The following is a 27,436-nucleotide window of genomic DNA, read 5'->3' as shown; positions in this document are numbered from 1 at the left end:
GCTCGAATGCAACAGAATTTTTCCATTCAAGTACTATTCAGCTGAGAGCCAACATGGCGACATAGCTGCGTCAGATTCTAACCTTTTCCATTGGTCAGTAGGCGGGGCCAGAGACAGCTGATCGCTTTTTCTAACGCTAGAGTTGGTTTTACTTAGCTCGGAGGGAGCTGCCTTGCAGAGATTGGGGGACTATGCTGTTTTTTAATTGTTTGTTTTCAACACCTTGCCTCTGAACATCCAAGAAGTTTATTCCATGCAACAACCGTTAAGGGCATGCTGTAGTTTTTTATTTTCCGCTCATATGCCATTTGTAATTAAGTTTGACGTTTTTTAATTTCTCCTAATTTCAAAACATCTGCATGAAAAGTTTCATGGAAAAGGAAAACGTTTTGGATAAGTCGACGTGATAGCGAGCATCCCGTCGATATGTTGTTTTTACTAGAAAACCAGGTCAGTGTCAGTGTTTGGACGGACTCATCCTCATCTTCCTCCTCCTCATCATCCTCCACCGAACTGATCCATGCTGCGGTTCCGCCGTCCGTGCAGCTCGGTCTCACGGTTCTCTACACGGTTTTGTATTCGCTGCTCTTCGTGTTTGTTTACCTGCAGCTCTGGTTGATTCTGCACTACGGACACAAGCGCTTCAGCTACCAGAGTGTTTTTCTCTTTCTGTGTTTACTCTGGTCGGCACTGAGGACGACTCTCTTCTCTTTCTACTTTAAAAATGTTGTTCAAGCCAACCAGCTTCAGCCTTTGCCGTTCTGGCTCCTGTATTGTTTTCCAGTCTGCCTGCAGTTCTTCACCCTGTGTCTGCTCAACCTTTATTTTGCTCAGGTAAGTCCCACTTATCTGTTTCCCTAATTTGTTTTTGTTTTACAATGTATTACACAACATCAAAACGCGTGTTTATGGTGGCTAACATGAATCCTGTTGCTGTTAGATTGCCATTTCCATGCAGCTCACATCTAAGTGGGTCCCTCCCACCAAATGTGTTTACTTCACGTGACTGACTCGAAACTTCGTGCTGTTATTGCGATTAAAAGCATCGTCATACTGTCATACAGTCAAACTATGTTGTTTAAGACATTTAGAGACATTGATCATGTTTATGATACTGGGACAAGAGCACAACTGGAGGTCATCAGTTCCAGCTCCTCTGCTTGGCCAAAACAGTGCAATTCACAGGACAGTCTGAATGAGGTCCATTATTGCCACTCTTGGTCCATCCTTCCACGCTTTGTAAAGTTTTGGCCGTCTGTGAATGCAGAACCTCATCATGCAGGGGATGAAATATTGTTCATCTCCTCTCCAAAACCTTATGCACTGGAGAACAGCACAACACAGGCTTTTTAGAGATGTTATTTTTATAAAAATGCTCTTTTCTTTTCTTTATTCTGTAGACCACAAAAAGAGATGTTTAGAAGTATATCCATGCTGCTCTTTTCCTTGCAGAGAAAGCAAATGGTGAGCAGGGGCTGTCAAGCTCCAAAAAGTACAATAAATGTAACACAATAATAGTCAGTACAAATATTTTGCTCTATATTTCAAGTTTTTTGATAGTATATGTTGGTTTTGTGATAGAAACTGATGAAAATTGTTATTCCTGTAGCTTGTAAAGTAACATATATTCTATTCAAAGTATACTATCAGTCACTTTGGATCAAAGTGTCTCCCAAATGCATAAATACAAATGCAAAATTTAAGTCGTTTAAACTTAACAAATTCCTCTGCTGTGTACTCTCAAATATCCTTCGCAATTTGAATATGCACTTTATTTTTATGATGTTTTGATGAATCATACTTGTGAACATTAATAAGATGTTTTAAACTACATACAAGTTATATTAAATACTTTTATGGTGATTTTATTGTGTTTTATGATCATTTTGGGAGCTTGAAAGCCCTGGTCACCATTCATTTTCTTTTTATGAAAAAGAGAAGTGTAATTCTTTTTTTTCTTCTTCGTTTTGTTTCTCATAAGAAAGAACTATTCCTTTTAATATACAGTAATTTAAATATCTAACAAATTAGAGGGTAGTTTATATAATGTTCGCTTGCTCTTGTCTCACTTTGGTCGAATGTCACCATATCTGTAATGGTGAAATATTTTGCAGGAACAAAATTGTATATGATATTCTCATTATTATTCTTGCTCCAAACTCAACAAATGTGTGCTTTGCCCTTGCTGTTCGGTTCTGCACACTGGCTCTGATATTAATGTAACCTTGCTTATTTTGCATTTTATTTCTCCCGTAGTCAGCACATAAGCCGTGGCACAATCAAACCTGACGGACAGGCCCTGCAGCCCTGTTAGATTTATTGACAGCTTTGTTTTATGCAACCACCATTTATGCCTGTCTGCAGCCTTTCCCCTTACACCCACATTAAGTTGCAGAGGGTTGCTTGAGAGAGCTGGTCTTTGTTTGTGCGTATTCCTGGGTAGCTATTTGAGATGTGGGCATCGTACCGACACTGCCTGAACAGCAAGAGTTGGCATTTGAAGGTGCGAGCCAATCAGAGCACCTGCTGCAAGAGCATTACGTCACCCTGCTCAATCCTGTACTATTCCAGGCACAACAAAAGGGGTGTGCAGCATTCTGTTCTGAGAGCAGCCACCACACAGACAAAGATGTCGAGCACCCCGACTCTCCGAAATGTCAGCCGATAACAAAATCACATCGGTGGGGTACCGTACCCCTATGGGTCATTTGTGTGGCTGAGAACGCTGTGTTGTATTATAGTGCTCCGTCCTCTCAGTAATGACCCAATGACCACTATTTCAAGTCAGCTGTTTGGCCCACATTCATTTTCCTTGGTAACTGGATGTAGCGATTGATCTTTCATGCTAGTTGCTGCAGAAACGGGTTAGCTGTGTAATATATCTGGTTCATTTTTAGTTTAAAAGGGAAATGCAGCATTATGTAAAATGTATATATCTACTGAAAAAAAGCACACGCAAATAGGCACAGAAATATTGCATTTTATAACTATTTAAAAAAAAAAATTATGATATGCCGTATTTTAAAAGAGGTATGTTTATAAATAATTGAATATTTTTAACTATATAAGAAATAAATAAGTTATGTATTGTAATATTTCTATGCAATATATTTTGTAATAATTTTATTACACATACAGACATAATCAAATCTACATTTGATTAAGTGGGTGTGTGTGTGTGTGTGTGTGTGTGTGTGTGTGTGTATATATATATATATATATATATATATATATATATATATATATATATATATATAAAACTTAAATTATATATAAAAATACATTTAGAAATAATAAGTATATATGTAATTATCAATATTTTCATGGAATATAATAATTATATATTAAAATATAATTCTGTATGTTTATGTAATAAGGTACTGATGCATAAATGTATATTAATATTATAAATAAATATAAATACTATAAAAAATTAATTTATATTTAAAAATATAATATATACATATTGTTGTTGTCCTTTTTCATTCATCAAATTTAAAAACATCTGTGATGGAACTCACATTATCTGTTGTTTTTATAGCTAGAATAAAGAGAAAATCCAGGCTCATTAGGGAATTGAAATTGCAACACTGTAAATAATGCATTTTATTCCTTACAAGTGTTGTTGCATTTCACAGTTTTCATATATGTTCTTCCACTGTCTTGAGGTGGCCGCAAAGTGATGATCAATTAATTTTTAAATTACAATTTCAGCAACTCTTGTTTGTGAAGGAGACACATAATAAGGTGTACTGTTAATGCCAACTGTTTTTACATGTCCTTGATGTTGCAAATGTCAGACCTAACTGACCATATAAGTTGCTGGGCATGACATTTCTTCAAATTTTACACGTCAAACCACAGATTCATGGCTTGTTTCTGCAGTCATATCAGCCGGGAGAGTCTTATTAATTTAGTTTGCTGAGGAATCTTTATAATGGTCAGGCAAATGGAGGCGTCACCCCTACGCAGTTCTATTACAGCTCACTGAAATGTTGTTTTCTTATTCCACACTCACCCTCTTTGTCCTTGTAAACCATCCATAGATATGCAAGTGTGGTGTAGATTATTATGACATGTTCTTCACTGCCATGTGCACTCCTCCAGTGCTTTTGCAAACTCATATTTGAGGCTAGGTCACATGATCGGGATCAGTGACAGAATTGTGCCTCCTAATTTGTTTAACAAACTTAGGCACCTGTTTGAGATGTTCATTGGCTGGTCCTGACTAGAATGAATCCCAGTTTGATCTTTGACAGCTGACTTGGAGAAGTTTGTTTTGGGCTAATGATTTGAGCAGTTGTTCTGTTGTGTCAGGAGAGGTTTGGGACGGCTGTTGTTAATCTGTAACTAGGCCACCGTTTCTTTGGCAGGGATCTCTAGGTACTGTAGACCTGCTTGTCATGTAAAGGGAAGAAGTGGGTAACAAGGACAGTCCACAAGAGCATTAAAGGAAAACAGCGGTTTAATCCTCCTGCTTCCTAAATTAGCCGCTTGTTTGTTTCTGGTAAATACAGTTGTTGTCTCTCAACATAAGTGGGCTGAATTTGGTTTGTATACTATGTCACTATCTTAAAGGGCCATGTTGTACTCCCCCTTTATTTCTTTGCAGTGTTTTTCCCTGATGCCCACTAGTTAGTCATAGTGTCTCTTACCTAAAATACTTACATATATATACATACATACATACATACATACATACATACACACACATATATATATATATATATATATATATATATATATATATATATATATATATATATATATATATATATATATATATATATATATATATATATATATATATATATATTATTTTATTTTTTTTACATGACCATTTACCACCCTCATTCTCCTTAAGGGCAAAACAGACTTTTTTTTGCTACTGTACCTCTAAGACAATCTAAATAATGCATTATTATTTACATAAATGTATTTAGATGTTAAAAAATATATAGGTTATGAATGGCTAACCAATGAATGTATAAGGGAAGTTTTTTGTTTTTAATAAATCAACATTGTTAAATGAATTTAAAATAACAGATTTTTTTTTAATGTAGTTTAGTGTCACATGATCCTTCAGAAATAATTCTTATAAGCTGATTTGGACATAATATTTTGTATTATGATTGTACTGCTTAATATTTTTAGTTAAAACTGTGATGCAGTTTTTTTTCAGGTTTCTTTGAATAGTTAAAAAAAACATTATTTGAAATTATCTTTTTGTAACAACGTAAAATAGTTTACTGTCACTTTTGGTTAATTTCATGCATACTTTCTGAAAAAGTCCTACCTCAAATAGGGTCTACTAAATTAATAATATGTAAAAAAATAAAAAAATAAATTACATTTAAAAGTATATTAATATATTAAATTTGACCCTGGCTGGACCACAAAACCAAAAAAAAAAAAAGGGTCCAGCAATGCATATTACTTATCAAAAATTAAGTTTTGATATATTTAAAGTAGGAAATTTACAAATTATTTTCAGGGAACATGATCTTTACTTAATGTACTAATGATTTTTGGCATAAAAGTAAAATCAATAATTTTGACCCATACAATGTTTATTTCGCTATTGCTAAAAATATACCCCAGCGACTTAAGATTGGTTTTGTGGTCCAGGGTCATAAATAGCCTAAAAGCTATTTAAGAACTGTAAGCCACAAACTCCTATTTTGATTTTGTGTGGTATTAAGTGTGCTGTTTATCTAGTGGCTTTTTATTTGTTATTTGCTGTGTGTTGATAAAGCTAGCATGACATCATGTGAAAGCATAACCCTTATGATTTCAGTTTGCACAGCATGTTTATTCACACTTTTCTTAATGTTTCTCTTCAGTTGCCTGTTCACATTCCTGTGGAGGTTTGTGTTTGCTGGCTACAGATGTTATACAAGCATTTGTGTCATGGACGTGTAAAGTATGACTCATTTGGCTTGGGCTTTGTGTAGAAACTCACATGATTTCTGCTCCCCAAACATACACTTACCCAGTTGAATAAGTGCAAGCTAATCAGAATCAAACAGATAGTGGGAATGAATAACCCAAGGGATGCTAAACACATTTCTTTAAGACTGTCGACTAAAACTATAGAGTGTTTTTGTTTTATTACCTGGACTTAAGAGTAGTGGTCATAAAATAGGGCAGTGTTTTGGTGCTGTTTTCATTGTGGTATTGGGTGTGAGTTGGTAAAGCCTGTAGTTTGGGCATGAAGTTGGCATGCCTTGACCTGAAAACTGTTCATCAATAATGTTTTTCAATCCTGTTGTCCTGTGTAGCTTGACGTGTGAGTGTTAGCATAGTTTGCTTCCACTTAAAGGCTAGCTCTGACATTTAAAGCTACCAAAAACAGTTTGTTTTACTTCTCTTTTGGGCTTGGATGAAGCCAAAATTTAAAGAAGATAATTATCTTATAATTTTGTCTTTGTCATAATATTAATTCTGTTTCATCTATTTCTTCACTACTATCTTGTAATTTCATCTCTTTGTCAGTTTTGACTTTTTATCTCATAACAGTGACCTAGTATCTCATAATATCGTCTTTGTCAACTTTGCTTTATCTCATAGTTATGATTTAGTATCTCATAATTTCATCTCATTTGTTTTAATTTCGATGTGTCATAATTACAGTAGTCAACATTTGGAGTGGATCAGAAAGTTCATCCAAGTTGTCCTATGAAAAGAACGGGTATTGTTTTGGTTTTAGGACCGCTTTGATGAAAGGTTTTGATCCACTTAAAATGTTGACTACTGTATATAATTTATATTATCTCTTTATTTTTACTCTGTTTCTGTCAATTTAGTTTTTTTTTTTTAATCTCATAACAATGACTTGGCATTTCATAATTTAATATTTTTTTTTTGTATTTTGACTTGTTCATGTCATAATTGTGACTTAGTATCTCATGTTTTTCACCTTTTTGTCAATTTAGCCTTTTTATTTCATTACGCTTTAATTCATAATCTCATAATTGTATCTTCTTTTTAGTTTTTATGTCATAGATATGATTTACCAAAGAAATCAGCCATTAATGTTGAGAGCAGAACATTAACTTGTTGCTAAATGTCTCAAATGAAGCTTTTGAATATCTGTATGCTGCTAGTTATTTTTCAAAGTGCTCCATGTTGCAGCATAGAAACCCACTATTTCCTTGAATGATTAAAACTTATCCGGCCCGACTCTCAGAAATTGTTGAACTGTATGGAATCGTTTGGTTGGCTCCTAACCATCCCGACAAGTTTTCATGAGTTTGTTGGCGTCTTTACTGTTTGACCTTCTCTGACCTCACACAGGATGTGAACCACCATCTCTTAGATGTGTTAAGTGAGGGCTTTCAAAAACAATCTTCTACAAAAACAAGTATTAAACAGACCAGAGGGAAGTGTTCCAGTTGTGTTTCCCAGTGTAGGTACTGTAGATGAATCATTGGTTTTGGACCTCCTCGGGGCCTTCTTGACATGAGGCACTGAAGGGGAAAGTGTGTGTTTGCTCGGCTGTGTTCTGATTATTAAGGAGGAAAACAGGAAATGAAGAGTTCAACCATGTAAACATGTCAGAAGGCCTCAGTGTCCATTCGGATGAAAGCTTTCCTTCTCTTTGGTTTGGTAAATCGGTCATATGCACTGAGCAGTTGCATGTGATCTGCTGTCAGGATAAGCAAGAGCCGTGTCTCTGGTTCTTTACAGATTCTTATGGACTGAGATTATTTGGATTTTGTAAAGAAAAGTAATCTTTTTTTTTTTTTATATTCATGTTCTTCGCTGTTTACATTCTTTGAAATCAATACATGTCTTTATGGGATTTGTTAATAAATAAATGAAGACATAAATGAATAAATGTATAAAATGAGAAAGATTAATAGTATTGATATAACATTATTGACAAGCTATTAGTCGTGCTAGGTTAATTTTCTGTTATATAATAGTTTGTCTTAAAGCCTCATATGAAAACAACAGATTTATAGCTATAATACGTTTTATTAAAAGTCATTAGACACTGAAGTAGACTGTAATCACATCAAGAAAAGTTCATTTAATCATGGAATAAAAGATCTTGCATGAATTTTCAAGTGTCATGAATAGCAATAACACTTCACACCATCAGTTAAAGAGGAAGAAGCTAAGTTTTACAAAGTCTCATGACACTGAACCGCAGCATTGTGCACTTTCAACAGCATGACTCAGTGTGATGTGGACGTATCATGGTAAAAAATACATTTAAGGAACTGAAACAAATGTCTGCATATGGATCACAGAAAGGACTTGCATATTAGGGTTGTGACGATAGATAATAGTATAGTGTATCACTGATTGTCAGAGATATCGCCTGTGGCTGATGTCTTTGACAATAGCAGGATAATTATTATTATTATTATTATTATTATTATTATTATTATTATTATTAGGGCCTGAGCACCACTGTGTGAGGACCCTCTTGGAATTGCTCTGTTTATTATTATTATTATTATTATTATTGTTATTCAAAATGAATTGCATTTGTGTGGGCCTAAACATGCTCGAAAACTTTGCACCAGAACTGGCGAAAATTTACGCCTGATATAGGTTTCAGAAGCGGGTGTTGCAAAATGGCTCGATAGTGAAGTACACACATTCAATGAAGTGCCCCTCAAGCTACGTTTCACGTACATGTATGAAATTTGGAAGGCACATGTATCGCACCAATATCTACAAAGAAGTCTCTTGGAACGAAATCTGAATCCCAACATGAAGTCCATTATTTTACATTTTGTGGCATTTTTGCCATTTTCAAGTGTTCAAAACCAAATTTAATCAGTGTAAGTCAGATATAGTTGTTTCACCACCTGTTGGCAACAGGAAGTGGCATGTTTTTCACTGTAAAATAGTCCTGTCAAAGATTAAATGACAATAAGATTATATTTGGTCAGTCTAATCTAAAAGGCCTTTACAATATTAAATTGTGAAGATCTTGAGTTTTCGTTAAAGGACGTGTCCGTGGCGGCCTGACAAATATCAGTGTTTCAACATGAAAAAGGAAGTTGTTGTAACTCAGCCATACAATGTCCATCCTGAGTCCTGGCCTGAACACATCTGTGGTGTGTGTTGGCACAGTGGATAAGACACATGGTGTGTTGGCACAGTGGATAAGACACTTTGGTGTGAGAAACCCGGGTTCGAACCCACTGTGTGGCAGCAATGTGTCCCTGAGCAAGACACTTAACCCCTAGTTGCTCCACATGAGCTCTGACATATATAGCAATTGAAAGTCGCTTTAGATAAAAGCTTCAGCTAAATGTAAATGTAAAAATGTAAAAAAAAAAAAAATGTAAATCTAAAGGCCAGTATTCCATTATAAACATAGCGCCACCTGCTGACAACAGGAAATGACATGTTTTACACTAACTAAAACCTGCAATGTCCAATCTGCCCTAAATTTCTTGTTTAATAAGAGTAGACTGAACTCAGTTATTTGCTTTGCTCATTTTCTGTAATTTTAGCTGCTGTTTGAATAACTGATTAAACTTGAGCATTATAATTAGTTACTTACAATGTTTCTATTAAATTGTTATTAAATACAAATTCAGTCATATTAAAAATATTTTAGATATTTAGTTAATATATTACACTAGGCTGCTTTTAGCATTACCCTGGAGTTGGTTCACTCTCAGGCTATGAAACCAAGTAAGTAAGTAAATAATTAAATAAATTAGCATCAATCAATCACCTTTATTTATATAGTGCTTTAAACAAAATACATTGCGTCAAAGCACTGAACAACATTCATTTGGAAAACAGTGTCTCAATAATGCAAAATGATAGTTCAAGGCAGTTCATAATTGAATTCAGTTATGTCATCTCTGTTCAGTTTAAATAGTGTCTGTGCATTTATTTGCAATCAAATCAATGATATCGCTGTAGATGAAGTGACCCCAATGAAGCAAGCCAGAGGCGACAGCGGCAAGCATGATAATACTGTGTATCGGTTAACTCACAGGATGATGATAGAACAATATTACTATGGAGCACATCACCCAACACTATTACATATCACCCCTCATAGAATACTTCTGTCTGTTTTTTTGTCTTTTTTTGGTCCTTTTCTGTGATTGGCTGAAAGTAGCTGGCATGTTTGTGTGAGCATAGTGCTTATAAAAGTCACGAGTTTACATTTTATCCCAATCAAGACATGCCTGTCATTGCCCAGAATACAGGCCTGTCCTTATTTATTTGCTCTCTCACTTTCCCGTTTGTATTTTGCAAATGCAATTTATTTATTTTTTTATAAATAATTGAAAAATTATTATTATTTTAAATAATTATTATATAATTATTATTAAAAAAATATTGTTACATTGAAAATTGAACTTACACATTTCCAGAATATCCCTTTTAACCACTTATAACACCCTTGCATTCTGCCATTGTTTGTGACTTTTGCACTAATGTTTTCAGAGAATGTAAAAATCTAGTTTTTAGTAAGTTTTTCTCTTCATATCTGACCTGTGTTGAATGTGGAGCGTGCTGACCTTGTTTTTGCTTGTAAGGGGTGGGGAGCGGAGAGCAGATAGATAGGAGCTTTTAATGCTGCCTTCTCTCGGTGAAAGAACAGAGCTCGGGGCCACATGGGTCCCTTGAGTGTGTTACTCTCTCGTGAGATGACGAACGCTAGGTTCAGTCTGCTGTGTTTATTTTTGGAGACTTTCTTCTGTTTAACTTGGAATCATGCTGTGCCATGTCCCGGTGGAGTCAGCGCTGTGTCTGCTGACAGGAATACACATGAGGATGGCACACATGAACACGCACGATTCACAACAAAACACAAGTATCAACTAATGTACCTATTTATCTCTGCGTGGTTTCTATAAATAAGCTGTGTTTTGCACTAAGGCCAGTAACAATGTTAAATGAATGGTTTACACGAAATTATTGTGTGTTATATCAATTTGCACATGGGTTTTTGGCGTAACTTTTGAAGGTTTTACATATTTTTTTTTTTCTGACCTTCTCATTATGGTCTACAATCTTTGAGTGTTTTATTGCATATCTTCAGCCATGTAACTAGAGAAGAACAGGACTGGAATCCTACATCAGGAATGTAGACATGAAGTGTAAGTTTTCATTGTTGTTTCTTAAATGAAAAATTGAAATTCCCATAATCCCTTGCCTTATTGGATTTTTTTCACTGTTCTGTTCATTACATTCATGGTATTTATGTTTTCTGTCACAATTCAAAAAATTTTATTATGGAATTTTTCTTAAGAGATTTTCAGAAAGTAATGTAGATTGTAAATTACAGAAGTGATCAGGGGTGCGTTTCCCAAAAGCATAGTTGCTAACCTGTTAGCAACTTAGTTGGTTGGCAATGGGAAATTGTATTGCAACCAACAAAGTTGCTTACTTAGTTAGCAACTATGCTTTTGGGAAATGCACCCCAGGACATCAAGTTGAGCATAGTCTTTTGAAATGATTTAAAATTAATTGTTAATGTGTTAATAAGATGTTAAATAGTTTTTTTATAAGAAACTCCTGACTAGCAACAGCAGCTGTATTGACTAGTTTTGCTTGGTACCGTGGTTTGTTTTTGATAATGTCATGGATTGTCATCACTGAAAAAAACAGTAGGGCTAAACTTTGACTTTTGACTTTAGACTCAGTGTAGGGATTTTTTTTTATGTATTATGGATCCTTTTTCGTCTAATTTAATTTTCCAACTTTCATGGGAAACTCAAACGGAAAGCTACAGGTCAGGTGTGTTCCTGTTTTTGCCGATTACTGCTGTGGTTTATTGTACAGAGTTTAATGTGACTGAGCCTAAAGAAGGCTCTTGGTGGCCTAGTATCATTATGTTGAAGTCATGCTGTTGTGCATGTGTTCATACTATCAATTAGAAATTTGAGGTTGGTACAATTCTTTTAATATCTTTTAAATAAATCTCTTATGCTACCAAGGCTACACGGTTCAGTAAAAACAAACATGGGTAAATATTATTACAATTTAAAATACCTGGTAACCAGTTAGTTTTGTATATTTAAAAAAAATTACATTTATTCCTATAATGGCAAAACTGAATTTTCACTTTCAGTCAATTTAATGCATCTTTTCTGAATAAAAGTATTACTTTCTTTAAAAAAGTTTTTTTTATTTTTTTATTTTGAATGGTAGTTTATATGCTAGGGTGTACTTCACCTAATGGATGTTTTGATCAATTTAACAGGTCTTTTAGGAAAGTATCATTTACTTAAAAATCTTATCTTTTGAATGTTAGTGCATATGCTGGAGTGTACATTACCTGCTAATGGATGTTGTTTGTGTGAACTACATGAGGGCCAGAATAAAAACGTCCATGAACACTTATCAATGATGTTTGTGCAAGCCTCTGTAGTAGCGCTTGCTAGAGTTGCAAAGACCTCAGGTATAACCAATAACTCGGGTATAACCAATAACATTCACGTTGTTAATTTGTTTAACCAGGAGATGTTTCTGTTCAAACAAACTCAGAGATACAGCCTTGTCCCTGGTTATTCTTATCTTTGCCTTAGCACAGGCTAGTCATCACTTGGCCTGTGAACAGGCTTGAAGTTCAGATAGCAGACGTTTCCTGCTGAAAACAACTTTTTTCTGTACTGATAATACCTCTGCTCAAATAACCAAAGATCCATGCTAGAGTGTGTCCCTGGTCATGTTTGTAAGTAATAAAAACCTTTCTATGTCCTCTCCCACAGGTGATTTTCAAAGCCAAAGCAAAGTATTCCCCGGAGCTCAACAAGTACAAGTAAGAGATTTTCTTTCCTTGCTGTCAGTGCTGTTAATGAATTAAGTGGTTGCTTATAGAGAGAAATATACTCTTTCTTCACATTTTAAGTGCTCTAAACTCTTGTCACCCCTGAAATCGTGTGCAACTTTCACTCTTTCTTTCTTGGTTCTTGCAGAATAGGCAAACTGTAGCTATGAAACTTAGCTGTCTATACGCTGCATTTATTTAAAAGATACTTTTAGTACAACTAAAAATAAAATGATTTAATTTACAATTAACATGTTTTCTAAACCTGTATGCTTTTTTTTTTTTTTAGCAGACTGTTCATGCTGATCTTTTTCATACAGTGAAGGAATACTGAGCCTGTCAAGCTTAAAAATATCAATAAAGCACCATGGAAGTTATAGCAGTATTGGAAAAGGTTGAAATATGATGACGTTACTTCTTCCCTCACCTGTAACACTCAACTCTGTTTTTCATGTTCAAATATGGCACATCAAGACACATTGCACTATATTTGACTAGGTATCATATGGCCTCAGAAGATTTGGAACAAGTCTTAACTACTTTTTTTTGTGGTACTTTTATGTCAATATTTTTGTGTGTGTGTTTTGGAGTCTTTTGGAGTTTGACTGCCCTAGTACTCGTTTACTCGTCTGCTTTTGTGTTCCACACAAGAACAGAAATCATACAGCTTTGGAACAACATTAGAGGGAGAATTTTCGTGTGAATTTAAGAGGATTTCGAATTTTTGTTTTGGTTGAAATATCAAAAGACGAAAGAAGTTTGAGCCAACTTATTACAGACGTGTTCGTTTTTTTTTTTTTTTTTTTTTTTTGGAGCATCACTCTGTACAAATACGGGCTTTGATCAGGTTATTAGAGTCTGATGCCGAGTGAAAAGCTTGGAGATTGGAGATCCTGTCTGAGTCGGGATGAGTGGGAGGAGGGCATGTGGTGGAACGGAGGGGGAAGGGGGCAGAGGAGAGGATTGAGACATGGCCCAGACAGAGCTAAGCTACTGCTTGACTGTGCTCATCATCAGTTCATTGTCTTTGAGCTTTCATCTATTATTCAGATTGTTAAACTGAGCATGAAGTATTATGGGACAGAGCTTGATTTTCTTCAACAGAAAAAATTATATTATATATTATAAAATATAGATGTTTAAGTTGTTCACACATAATTCACTCATGACTCTTTCATCTCATTTATTTATTCTTCTCTAAAAAAATTATTCTCTCCACTCTTGATAGGGTGCCCCTGCGTCTAGGATTTCTGCTGGCCAGTGTTTTTTTCCTGGTGGTGAATGTGACGTGTGCCATGCTGGTTCAGGGTGATGCGGATGAGAGTCAGGTGAAGGATGCCGTCCTGGCACGAGTTCTGGTTAACGACAGCCTCTTTGTGCTCTGTGCGATCTCACTTGCCATCTGCATCTTCAAGATCGCTAAAATGTCTTCTGCCAACGTCTACCTGGAGTCAAAGGTAAGTGAATAGGGCTGCGGTTGGATTTGGAGATTTTTGCTTCATGTTTCATTGGGATTCAGAAAACAACAGTGCAGCGGATTGTTTTCTGTATTATTTTCAGTGGTTTCAGACACTGCAATAATAAGTAATTGTTTTGAGTGGTGTTGAAAAAGCACTTGCTCTTCTGTCTAAATGTGGTGATCTTTGTGATTGTGATCCAGGGGACATCAGTATGCCAGGCCACGGCCATTGGGGCGGCAGTTATCCTCCTCTACACATCCAGAGCCTGTTATAACCTGGTTGTGGTGGCTCTTTCTCCTGAAGATCGGCCCAGCCCGTTTAATTATGGCTGGTACAATGTATCTGACCAGGTAATTCAACATAACTCTATATATTGTTATTTGTTAATTATAAGTATATTTTAAAGAGTTTTTGTTTTAAATAATTAATATTTTTATTTAGCAATGATACTTTAAATTGATCAAAAGACAGACTTGCGAAGATTTAAAAAGTTCCAATTGATTTTATTTGAAATAAATTGTTGTTTTCAACTTTCTATTTATAAAAGAAAACTGAAAAGAATCTATACATATAATGGTTTTCAAAAAGATATTAGGTATTAAGTAGTAAATATTAAAGGAGTTATGAACTGCATTTTAAAATTATTTTATAATGTTCTCTGAGGTTCATTTATAATGTTAGTATGACATAACATTAAAAACTATCATAATTTTAAAATAATAGGCTTTTGAGTCTATTTTTATAGGTGGGGCACATTCAAGACTCGCAAGTAAATGCCTACTGCTGTGATTGGCTAACAGTTTTGCATATTAAAACAGCAGATGGACGCTGCTGTGATGTGCTCTAAAAACAACATGGGTCATTTGGGTTAAAACGTGTAAATACTTGTTGTGGCAAAAACAATTACAAACAAATAGCATCTCAGTGTAAGAGACAAGGAATCAAATTATATTTAAGGAAAGAAGTTTATTTTCCTTAAAGAGGTGCGTTCACTGTTTCAGCAGCTACCCTGAAACACAACAGACCCGAATCACACTGAAAACAGACAGCCTTATTATACTGTTATCACCCCCACTCCTTACAGGGCTCCTTCTCTGTAAATTTCCACTTAACCCCGTAAACCAAAACTAACTCTTTCAGAAAACACAATGGTACTCCTAACCCCCTGGGCTTTTATTATCTTCACACCCGTGAGGTCAAAGGTCTTTATTTATGGATAACCCCTCTGATCTTTCCTGAGTAAATTGCCCACACTAAAGACTTCAAAGGCTCTTTGTTTTACTGTGTGATGTCTTCGTTGCATTTCAGGTGACAAACATACATAATGAGAGAGAAACACAAGTTAAATCAAAAGGAAAAACAAAAATATATGAAAACCCACAAAATGTCTAAGAAAGTAAAAAAGTAAGAGTAAAATATAAATTTTTCTACAACAATTCCTCCTCTTTATCATTCTCTGATAAACGATTTGGATTATTTAACATTAGTTTTGATTATAATAACTTAAAAACTCGCTTGTTTTTAATTCTGTGCAAACTCATACATGACTATAATATCGAAAACGTAAATTATTATAATTGTTTCAAGTCATTTCATCACAGTTATACTCCTCAAGTCTGACTTTCGTATACCTGATCAATCTTCACATTTCTGTGTAAATGTCATCACTCTCGTCACTCTCATAATCATCACATTTGTGTTCACTATCTGTTGGATAAGTGGTCAGTTTTACTGCTTGTATGGGCGTCCCAGCCCTGACTTAACTCTGTACTAAGCTGGAAATGCATCTCATAATTCATTGCAAACAAAACATGATCAGAATTCCTATCACTACAATTGGCAGAACAGTTTGAATTATCCAGTACATCCATCCTCCCCACAAAGACATAAACCCACCCGGCCCACAGGTTGTCAGTCCGCTCGGGTTCTCTTACAGCCTCTCTCATGGGTTCAATTATGTTGCAAAGTCAAATTGAATGTAGTCTTACAAAGTCCACACATTCCTGGCAGTCTGAATGGGTACCACGGTCTTGAGCGATCTATCTTGTCTAGTGATTGCAGCTCTTTGCACTGTCTCTGGTTGTGGCTGTACAGATGGCTTTACTCTGCTCACCGGCCTTATCACTCCTCTTGAGTGACCTTGCTCTTGCACTTGGTGTTTGGGCTCAATCTTGAGGCTTATTGTTGAACTTGTTGTTGTTATTGCTGAGGCTCCTCCTCCTGTTGCCCTTCTGATATGGGCGAACTCTCCTGCAGTGGCTGGCGTGCACACACGAAGCTCTCTCCCTCAGACCTTCACCGCCGTGTGTGTTCTCGGCAAAACTTGGAATGGCCCTCGCCACCGTTTCGCCCTCCAGTTCTTCCTCCTCAGGTCACGAATTACCACGTAATCCCCCGGCCTGATCTTTGGCAGAAACATCTCAGCAACCTTCCTCTGGGCAGCTTTCACCTGCACACAACTGTTGGATAACAGACAAGACATTTCTTTGCAGTAATTCAACATTTAGTTTTCAGACACATCCGTTGATGGAACCCTGCATTTTTTCCCCTTCTATTCCCATGAATGGTGGTCTACCAAAGAGAATTTAGAATGTCCTCAAATTTGTTTTGACTCTCTTTCTCATTGTCATGTAACATCCTTTTTTTTTTTTTTTTTTAAAGTATCAGCGAATATTGAGAAAGCCCTTGGTAAACCACAATTCTTTCATCTGTGCAATCATTCCCCCTTTTGATACATGGTCTAACCCATGTGTCAACTTAGCATAATGTTTAAAAAAGAAATGTTTGGGAAAACAGGGCGTTCCAACAACGGATCTCCACACGCTATAAACAGCCTGATGCCTTCCAGTTGTTTTTTCTCAGCTCCTGTGGAAAAAGACTGCATGCTCTGTAAACAAGGAGAAATGTAAAGATTAATGTCAACTTGTGCGCAAGTGGCTCTTTTACTATTATCTTCATTCTGATCCTCAGCCATATCAGCTCTAGCATTTCCTGTTGAGGTGAAACTTTTATCATTAGTATGCGCTGCGCACTTAAAAATCGCAATTTTGTCTGGCAATAGAATAGCCTCGGGCAGGTCCAATACCAGAGACGCGTTTAGTATCGGCCTCCCTTCTGATTTCAATAATTTTCTGTGCTTCCACAAAGCACTAAAGTCATGCGTGACCCCAAAAGTGTATCGCTAGTCTGTGTATATCGTCACGCATTTATCTGCTGTCAGTTTACACACTTCGGTCAATGCAACCAGTTCTGCTGCCTGCACAGAATAGTGTGATGGTAATTTGTCAGATTTCAGAGTTTCAAATTCAGTCGTTACAGCATAACCCACTTTATTCTGCCCTGTTTGTGGATCTTTCGAGGCAGACCCATCCACAAAGAGGACATTGTCACAATTATCAAGCGGTATGTCTTAAAGGTCTGGACGTGGTGTGCACACCTGTTCGAGTGCTGACAGACAACAGTGATGTTCCTCACCATCCTCCTGTGTGGGCAGAAGGGTGGCAGGATTCAAAGTTGTGCATCGTTTTACAGTTATGTTTGGCATGTCCAACAAAATTGTATGATACCTCAGCCATCGGGCTGTAGACAAATGTGACGTTCTCTATTCTTGCAAAATCATGGATACTGCGTGTGGAACCATTAAAGTCAAATCAGAGTAGCCTACAAATTCTCTTGAGGCCATCACAGCCAGCTTGGCCGCTGCCACTGCTCCCAGGCAGTGTGGAAGTCCTGCAGATACAGCATCAAGTTTCGCTGAAAAATAGGCCACAGGTCGCAGTCTGTCACCATGAGTCTGCAAGAGAACAGAAGACATAAAACCATTCTTTTCATCAACCATCTGTACAAGCGAGCGGTTTATGATAGGAAGGCCTTATGTTGGAGCCATAGCACTTTCATGTTATCAAATGCTTCCTTAGCCTCGCTTGTCCAGACAAGTCTGTCACATGACCTCAGCCTTTTCCCTGTCGTTAGGGCTTGTAAAGGCTGCTCAAAAATGGCATAATTAGGGATGAATATTCTGCAGTAAGTACACATCCCCCAAAAAAATGACAGCATCAGTTTCTTTGTAACTGGTTTTGGGACCTCTTTTATGGCCCGTACCCATTTCTCAGACAGTGCTTTGCTATTTGGTTTGATCACTTGTCCCAGGAAGGCTACTTCCTGTTTCACAAACTGCAGCTTTAAAAGACTAACCTTGTGCCCCCCTGCTCAAGATGCTTCAGGAGAGTCACAGAGTCACAGTTTGATGGTATTTCTGCCAAAGAAATATAAACATCTGAGGCAGAAATAGCCCCCATCCCAATTTCTTCTAAGTTTTTTTTTTTTTTTTTTTTTTTTTTTTTTTTTACACACATCATTCTTCACAAAAGAACAGTTCTCAAAAACCTGCACATCAAAATCACAGTTTGATTTAAATGCTCCAACACTTTTGCTCTGTGCTATGTCTTTATCAACTTCAACCCAGTCTGTGGCCTGTAGGCACTTTTTCACAAAAAAGCCCTAAATCTTTCCACTGCTGCTTTATGACATTCAACACAAATAGGTAGGGAACACTCTCTTCTGTCATTAAATAACACTGCAATTGTTGTTCATTCAAACTCACAGAAAGCAAACACACATTCTCTATCCATGAGATCTTGTCAAATTTCACACTTTCATTCTCCACACCATTAAACCAAGTTTCTCCATACTCTGAGTCTCACTCAACTACGACATGTGACGTGCAATGCATTTTATCAGGCTTCATAAACTCTGTGTTGATTGGTGTTGTTCAAACTTTAGCCAATTTCAAAATCATCTCTGCCCAATCAACTTCTTTTATCTACCATTCGTAAGCCCACTGCGGCTCAAATTTAGAACATGTTTTTTGTGGTACTTCCTCAATGCTAATGCCATAGGAATCAGCACAGAGAGTCAAATTTAATTCACACATTAAATCTCTGGCCATCAGATGATGGATCAAATGGCCTGAAGCCGAAGTGCTTTCATACACTTTTCCTGTCATTTTCGGCACACATGGCAAGTCACATGGTCGTAAAGTGCTCTGGCACTCTCCGGAATCGACTTAAAAGTTAATTATTACTCCCTCTACTATTATTGGGTATTTTGGCATTTGAGAAAAACCCTGTGGTTTTGTACAGTTTTTAAACATTCTTCAGAAACACTGCTCAAACTTTCATCATTCACAACATTTTTTCCAAACACACAAAGATTTGCAAGCAGATTCTTCATTGCAGATAGCAGACAGTAAATCAGTGTATGTGTTTGTGTTTGTGCGTGTTTTGCGTGTTAGAAATAAATGTTCACTTCCCTTTCTCGTAGTCAGTCACTGACCTCCTCGAACTGGACCATCTCCATCCTGCTCTCCTTCTTTTTAATCTTTTCAGTGTCCACACGCGGAGGAAATTCTGCGCTTACTGCGTTAGTGAAGTTTTCCACTTCTTTCCTGTATGGTTTGTTGCTTGCATGGTTCTCAGTCTGTGTGCACACGTCTCACGTCCGTTGTTGCCCGTTTTCTGTTCATCTTATGCCAGTTCGCTGGACCCATTTTCACACCCAGCATCCGTCTCAGTTCTTCTGAAGTCGGGCTGGACTCTTGGCACAGTAAAAGCTGTTCTTTCGCAAACCTTTCGCTCGCATCCTGCGGATCTGGTAACATGAGATGTGCCATCAGGTCTCTCATATCATTGTCCAAGCTCTAAAAACAAAACAAACAAACAAACAAACAAACAAACAAAATTGGCCCATCTGGGCCCGCAACTTTGACCATCAGAGCTCTTATGTTATCGGCGCTGTGTCTTTCGGAGCTGTGACGCTGATCTGTCCACTTTTCACTCTCGGCCTGCTGGTGCTTGGCCTTTCTGAATCAGTTGTGCTGGAAACAGTTTCAGATGTGTTTCCGAAGATGTCCTTTTCTCCGTCATGTGCACTGTTGTGTCTGCCGCTGCTCGCGCTCCTCTCGCCGCAACTCCTGCTGAATTTGTTGCTGGTCTTTGGAACGGAGAGCAGTTGAGATCATGGTCCAGTTTCAGGGCTGTCAGCTCTGCCACAGGGTAGTGATGTTTAGAAGCCGGCGGTGCTGACCCGATCTCGGGTGCATATTGGAAAACACAAACACACTTTTCATTAGTAGCATTTTGCTCCGGTGGAGCTGTTTTCTCACACACATTCTCTTCCATCTTTTTCATTTCACCCATACATGCCAATTCTTTCTGCATTTGCTTACGTTCTCGACTTTCAGCCTATTTTTAACCAACAACCTATAGTCTGAGTACATCCTTTACACACGTGACGAACACATACAACAACCATTCTGTTTCTTTCTTTTTTTTTTTTTTTTTCAACTGCCTCTCTCAACACATTCAGTCTTACTTTACTTAATTTCCCTTCTTCAGGGAATTCATTATATTTGATCAGCTTTTCCATGTCTAACATGCACTTATGTCCATAATTCTTTTTCATTTGACCGAAAACTGGTGTATAAAATTTTGCTAGCTTACTGTTTGGTGATCCCATGTTGGCTGACTTCAATCTCTTCTGGATTTCCTTCGACGCACGTCTATAATCTGTTAAACGTCTTCAACAGATCCGATTTTGTCACCTCAAATCGGCAAGGTTAGCAAAAAATGCTCTGTAAATTAAGCTTACTCAAAATCTTCACTCGATTGAATCATTCTAGTTCACCTAATCAGCTGTGGCTCTTCCGTCCACCTACAAGCAAGTTTTCGGCATAAAATTGATTAAAGCTTCTAGTTTTCGGCATAAAATTTACAATTTGCCTCTTGAAAACCTTCTCTGCCCGTGTTACAATTTTGCCTCTTGAAAACCTTCTCTGCTCGCACCAAAGCGATGGTCAGCCACTATGGTACAAGCTAGTTTTCGGCATAAAATTGAATTAAAGCTTCTAGTTTTCGGCATAAAATTGACAATTTGCCTCTTGAAAACCTCTGCACCATTGTTACAATTTGCCTCTTGAAAACGTTCTCTGCTCGCTGTGGCTCTTCCGTCCACCTACAAGCTAGTTTTCGGCATAAAATTGAATTAAAGCTTCTAGTTTTCGGCATAAAATTTGCCTCTTGAAAACCTCTGCCCCATGTTACAATTTGCCTCTTGAAAACCTTCTTTGCTTGCACCAAAGCGATGGTCAGCCACTATGGTTCACACACAGTCATGTCGAATTACACCACTCAAAATAAACAATTTACAGTCTCTTACCTGAGATGCTTTTACTGCCACCGGGTTCTTTCTGATCTCATCTGAGTCACTTCTGGCCCTGAAAGCAGTTTTGGCTCTTCTCTCTCAATTTTCGAGGTAAGACCAGAGCCTGGTGCTCTGAGATGATCACTTCGTCAAATCCGCTCAGGACCAGAAGAAACCACTGTGAGATCCCACTTCTGACACCAAATTGTTGTGGCAAAAACAATTACAAACAAATAGCATCTCAGTGTAAGAGACAAGGAATCAAATTATATTTAAGGAAAGAAGTTTATTTTCCTTAAAGAGGTGCGTTCACTGTTTCAGCAGCTACCCTGAAACACAACAGACCCGAATCACACTGAAAACAGACAGCCTTATTATACTGTTATCACCCCCACTCCTTACAGGGCTCCTTCTCTGTAAATTTCCACTTAACCCCGTAAACCAAAACTAACTCTTTCAGAAAACACAATGGTACTCCTAACCCCCTGGGCTTTTATTATCTTCACACCCGTGAGGTCAAAGGTCTTTATTTATGGATAACCCCTCTGATCTTTCCTGAGTAAATTGCCCACACTAAAGACTTCAAAGGCTCTTTGTTTTACTGTGTGATGTCTTCGTTGCATTTCAGGTGACAAACATACATAATGAGAGAGAAACACAAGTTAAATCAAAAGGAAAAACAAAAATATATGAAAACCCACAAAATGTCTAAGAAAGTAAAAAAGTAAGAGTAAAATATAAATTTTTCTACAACATACTCATTTCAAATGCAATATGCAATAGTAGTAAAAACACATTTACTCACACTTATGTGTTGCAACATTACGGTCAGATCCAAATAGTCAGACTCCGCACTGCATCATCTTTTACTTTCAGTCTCTCTGAAAAGCCTGCATCATATTGTCTTGTTTACATATAAATCCATATTAAAGCAAACAAACAGTGTTTCACTGACGCGATCTGAAGCTCTTTCCTAATTATACCCTGTTTTTACACCGGACATGATCGACGCAACTCAACCATAAACAACAGAACCCATTATAATCTGCGATTCCGTCTGCGCTGGATGCAGCGAGATACATGAACCCATTATGTATTTATTCTTCTCATTTTCGTAGTTGCTAATTTATTTCTTCCTTGATTTAGTACTGTATCCTTCAAGAGCTTTGCCGTTGTGTGTGTGATGAATTAGTGATTATGCCATTTGCTGCATATTAACAAATGCTCTATAAAAAGAGATGTTGACGGCTTCATTCATTCAAAATAAAGTACTTCAACATGGATTACGCTGCTTTGTGCCGTGCTCCACAGAAACAATCCATTTGAGGGGATTTAGTCAGATATGGGCTCTGTTGGGGAAAGGTCTTTGTTTTGCTATAAATAGCCCGGGCAAGGCTGCTGTGCAGAAAGGATGGCTGGCTGGCTGCCTGGTGGTGACCTAGTTTGGGTTCACCTCTGAGACGGGCCGACAGGAAGCAGGTTCCCCGGATCGGCCTGCCTGCTTCTCTGACTCAGCTGCGGATATTTGGGTGGCCGTCTGCTTGCTTATTCTTCATAAAGCTACTTTGTCTCATGTAAAGCTGTTGTGAGGATTTGTTTCTCGCTGTTTTGATGATGCTTTTAATTCAGGGATTGGTTACATCCTTTCTTAACCTGCATTGTCTGCATTTTTGCGGATATTCATTTGCATTGTGTTTTGTGCTTTTGTTTGTTGTAGGCTACTATCTTTGTCTTGTTGCACTATTCAGTGTTTCTATAGTAGGGATCATTTTAAGGGGTATTCTCTTCTGTGGCTGCATGATTTGAGGAAAAAACTGAAAAGCACCAGGTTAGCTGTGGTTGTTTATAGAGTTGCACAATTTTTAAACAAACGAAAAAAATAATATATATGTGTGTGTGTGTGTGTGTGTGTGTGTGTGTGTGTGTGTGTGTGTGTGTATATATATATATATATATATATATATATATATATATATATATATATATATATATATATATATATATATATATAATTTTTTTTTTTTTTTACTTCTTTTCTGCTCACAATCCTGTATTTATTTGATCCAAACTACAGCAAAAGCAGTAATATTGTGAAATATTTTTACTATTTAAAATAACTGCTTTCTATTTGAATATATTTTAAAATGTAATTTTTTTCCTGTCCTTTCAAAGCAGATTTTTTTAGCATAATTACTCCATTCTTCAGTGTCACGTGATCCTTCAGAAATCATTCTTAATACTCTGATTTGCAGATTTTTTGTTATTATTATTATTTTTTTTAATTCAGGATTTTTTGATTTAATATAAAGATCCAAAGATCACCATTTATCTGAAATAAAAAGCTGTTGTAACATTATACACTATACCATTCAAAAGCTTGGAGTCAGTATATTTTAGGATTTATAGAAATGAATACTTTTATTTAGCAAGGATGCTTTAAATTGATCAAAAGAGATGATAAAGATATTTGTTACAAAAGATTTCTGTTTCAGATAAATGCTGCTCTTCTGAACTTTCGATTCATCAAAGAATCTTGAAAAAATTCTACTCTGCTGTTTTCAACATTATTACAGTGATATTTCTGTAGTATTTATATATTAGCATTTCTTTATTATTATTATTTAAAATCTTCTTTTATGCTTACATTTATATTTATTTCAGTTTTTTTTTTTTTTTTTTACTGTTATTTCAATAAGTTGCCATGGCAGTATTTCTAATTTTGTGATAACAATAACAGCTCTGCAGTCTACTCTGACTAAGGTGGCCTTTACAGTGAACCGATACATCAATATTCTCAGAAGTGCAAAGTTCTCAATGTTAATTTAGTCTTGTGTTGTGTTTGTGTCTCCAGGCGGATGCAGAGAAGATCAATGGGGAAGCCTATGTGGTCTTTGGGATCATCCTGTTCTTCTGGGAGTTGCTGCCCACCAGTCTGGTAGTGGTGTTCTTCAGAGTGCAGCGGCCCAATCAGAACCTGGTGAAAGTCTAATCCTGTCTCACTTCTCTAAATCTGTCCATCAATATCACAGCTGGACACTTACTCAATGATGAGAGCCAGCGATCGGCTTTTTAAGCCCCAGCGGAGAGTTGTTTTCCTGTCAGATAGAATTAATTACTCACTGAAAACAACACCCCATGCTGCTGTGTTAGTCACGGTTTTGCCTGTCTGTGGTGGTCCAGTCATATGATCTTATTTATATTTTGTATATGTTGTTTCCACAGACACCGGGTGGCATGATCAACAGTCACAGCTTTAGTTCCAGAGCGTATTTCTTTGACAACCCACGCCGCTATGATAGTGATGATGATCTGTCTAGAAACACAACTTCCCGAGGGGAAAGATGCAGGTGTGTGTGTACTCACATTTTAAAACAGGAGTGTTTACTCGCAGACTTTTATATAAGAAAGTTACATAACCTTATAGCAAAGACTATAGAATACCCAAGAAATGTCACTCATATAGTTTTGAATGGGATAAAATGCAACGCTTAATATGGCCGCTCAATCACAGGAAGCCCCGCCTTCTGAATGAAAGAGCCAATCGCTAATCGGTAAAGCCATCACGTCACTGTTGTTAGAAGTTCCCGTTGCTGCTGGACACTGTTGTTGTCCTATTTCTTTGGAGATTTCAAATATTACATTTTATTCTGAGCTTAGTGAACAGTTTTGGAGAATTTGATGTTTCCCCATTCAGAGAGGCGTTTCAAAGATGGCCGCTGAGTGACATGACTGAAAAATACGTTTTTAAAGGAATAGTTAATTTACAAATGATCTACCTTTTGTCTTTCCAAACTTGTATGACATTTTTCTTCAGATAAAAACAAAAGATGTTTTTTTGTGAACTATCCCTTTAAATAGCATGATTGATACATAAGTTAATTATATCTCTAAGTCTTAAGGTTCTGTTTTCCAGCAGTATCTTGTCATCCACACCGCAGACGGGCCCAGGTTGGTATGGCTCGATCCAGAGGAACAGCAGCCTAACAGCGATCCCTCACCTGCTGAACGGCCCCCAAACATCAACCGCCCCTCTTCTCTTTTCCTACGGCAATATTCAGACCAACCAACACCACAATTACTACTCCACCCCCCAGAACTACTACTCAAGCTCCCAGACACACTACTCCACCCCTCCGAACTAATGCAGAAGTGGATTGATCTAGTCTGAGGTGTGACTCAGCCAGGACACCATTGAGCAATGCTTTATGGTCGTCTTGGCCCTCAGTCAGTTCATCTGCCCACATTAAAACGGAAAGAAATGAATGGGACCATACGAAGGTGATGGGGGAAGGTTTGTTTGGACCAAATGGACCAACTTTTCCAATGCTCTCATTTCTAAAAAAAAAAACATCCATCTAATCACCCAATATTGGCACAATGAGCTCCTAGGAGCCTTCAGCACATGGACTCCCCTCTGTGAGTTGGGATGTGCTTTTTGCACTTATTGTGGGCCTGTGTGATATGTTTGGATCAGTTGGAATAGTTGTAGGCCAGAATGTGTTGATTTGTTGGTGGCGAGGTTTTTCTGTTTTTGGAGAGTACGTCTTTTATATTCCATCGTTTTGGAGAAAGAGCACAACCTCCTTGTGCATCTGAGACGACCAAGTGAAATAGCATTCTGGATCCGTCGTGCACTGACATTCACATGACTCTTTCTTGAATTCCTTTAACGTTTTTAATACATTGCCAAAGAGCCTGTGCTTAAAACCAAGGTAGTACATTTTAACGCTTCCCAAAGACAGAGAGACATCCGGTTCCTACAATCCCAGAACCAACGACTCAAATGTGTGACTAGGAAGACTAACTCTACTTACGTCCACTGATATTTTGGTACTTGGCTTTTGAAGGACATTGTGGGCTCGTGGGGGAATTTACCTGCATATATCAGTAGTCCAAATCTAGAATATCGTTCTCCAGGGATGCCTGAAATGGTGCCATCGTATGATTTTCCTAGCTGAAAACATGTTGCACAAAATGAATGTTTGGATTGAACATGTTTCATGAGCTTTATATCATCATTCCTGTATAATTGTATTTCAGGAGCATGACTGGTCAGCAATTGATCAACATATCCAGCTTTAATGAAACGTTCCTTTCCATCTTCCTAAAAAAGTAATTGTGTTTTAGCAAAACAAATAAGCTTATTATTCGCTAATTTGCTGCTCCTTATGTTATAAGCTGTGTACAATATATCAGCAATCATTCGGCTGAAGCTATCATCAGTTGTGGTGTAAATATGATGAATGGGCAGCTGTAGGGTTGAAACTCCATATGCACCTGCTCTATTATTGGATTTATTTTTAAAATGAGTTTTACATTGCGTCTTACTGGGTTTTATTTACTCTGTATGGAAAAAGTGGATGATTTTAGTTGATTTGGACATCAGATCAGCCTCATGTCTTATTTCCTTGCTTTCTGCCAGCTGATGTGTAGCAAAGTTTTTCAGTTATGAGAGAACTAGAGCATTAATTGATGGAAATGTTATGCATTTGATTGAATGCCGATTAGGTTAATTTCCTGAAAAACTACAGATGAGATGGGGCTTTGTGTTTGAGTTGGTTGGTTTCTTTTTATCTTTATTAATTTATAAATGTAAGTCTGAAAAATGTTACTGTGAAATTTGTCATATCAGCTTGCAAAAGAGCAAGTAAAGCCTTTGTTTTTTTTTTGTTCGAGGCCAATGAATGTAACTTGTTTACCCATGTTCATAGTTAATAAAAAATGTACACAAGCACTACCAATAAAAAAAATAAAGTTTTATTGCATTGTTTTAAAAACAAGTTTTGTTTATACCAGGGTCTAGGTCATTTGGCGTGATTTATTCTAAGAAAATTTTGTTTATTGCAGATGGCAATAGAAGTAAAAATAGAAAGTTTTAAAAAATCCAGTGTTTCAGTATATTCTGTTTTCTCCTTCAAAATACCAGTGTTCATTTCTCTTGATAACGGTCTAACAGATCTAACCGTGTTTTCGTTTCTTGGCAGAACTGTTGGCCACAATTTAATTTATAGTG

The 27,436-nt window shown here is 37.0% G+C and overlaps 1 protein-coding gene across 3 annotated transcripts; it reads left to right on the top strand.

Annotated features, from left to right (window-relative positions):
- The first annotated feature begins 233 nt into the window (after positions 1-233).
- Positions 234-27,200, top strand: LOC113060754 (integral membrane protein GPR137B-like). 3 transcript variants are annotated; one of them, XM_026229918.1, is made up of 8 exons: positions 238-834; positions 12,705-12,754; positions 13,992-14,220; positions 14,424-14,573; positions 24,275-24,400; positions 24,646-24,770; positions 25,337-25,594; positions 25,625-27,200. In XM_026229918.1, exons 1-7 carry the CDS (start codon positions 427-429, stop codon positions 25,563-25,565), a joined length of 1,317 nt encoding a protein of 438 aa, XP_026085703.1. In that variant the 5' UTR covers positions 238-426; the 3' UTR covers positions 25,566-25,594; positions 25,625-27,200. The 3 variants fall into 3 exon arrangements, with proteins under 3 accessions (XP_026085704.1, XP_026085703.1, XP_026085702.1); XM_026229919.1 differs by having other exon boundaries at positions 234-834; positions 25,340-27,200; XM_026229917.1 differs by having other exon boundaries at positions 239-834; positions 25,337-27,200.
- Positions 27,201-27,436: the final 236 nt, after the last annotated feature.

This window comes from Carassius auratus, chromosome 42 (genome assembly GCF_003368295.1).
Source record: "Carassius auratus strain Wakin chromosome 42, ASM336829v1, whole genome shotgun sequence".
Lineage (NCBI taxonomy): Eukaryota > Metazoa > Chordata > Actinopteri > Cypriniformes > Cyprinidae > Carassius > Carassius auratus.
This window is presented reverse-complemented; position numbering and strand designations above follow the sequence as displayed.

Excerpts from the sequence above, each read along its gene's own strand:
- LOC113060754 (XM_026229918.1), top strand. The coding sequence starts at position 427 with ATGTTGTTTTTACTAGAAAACCAGGTCAGTGTCAGTGTTTGGACGGAC. Across the intron at positions 14,221-14,423 it reads ACGTCTACCTGGAGTCAAAG|GGGACATCAGTATGCCAGGC; the intron begins GTAAGTGAATAG and ends ATTGTGATCCAG. Across the intron at positions 24,771-25,336 it reads TCCCGAGGGGAAAGATGCAG|CAGTATCTTGTCATCCACAC; the intron begins GTGTGTGTGTAC and ends TCTGTTTTCCAG.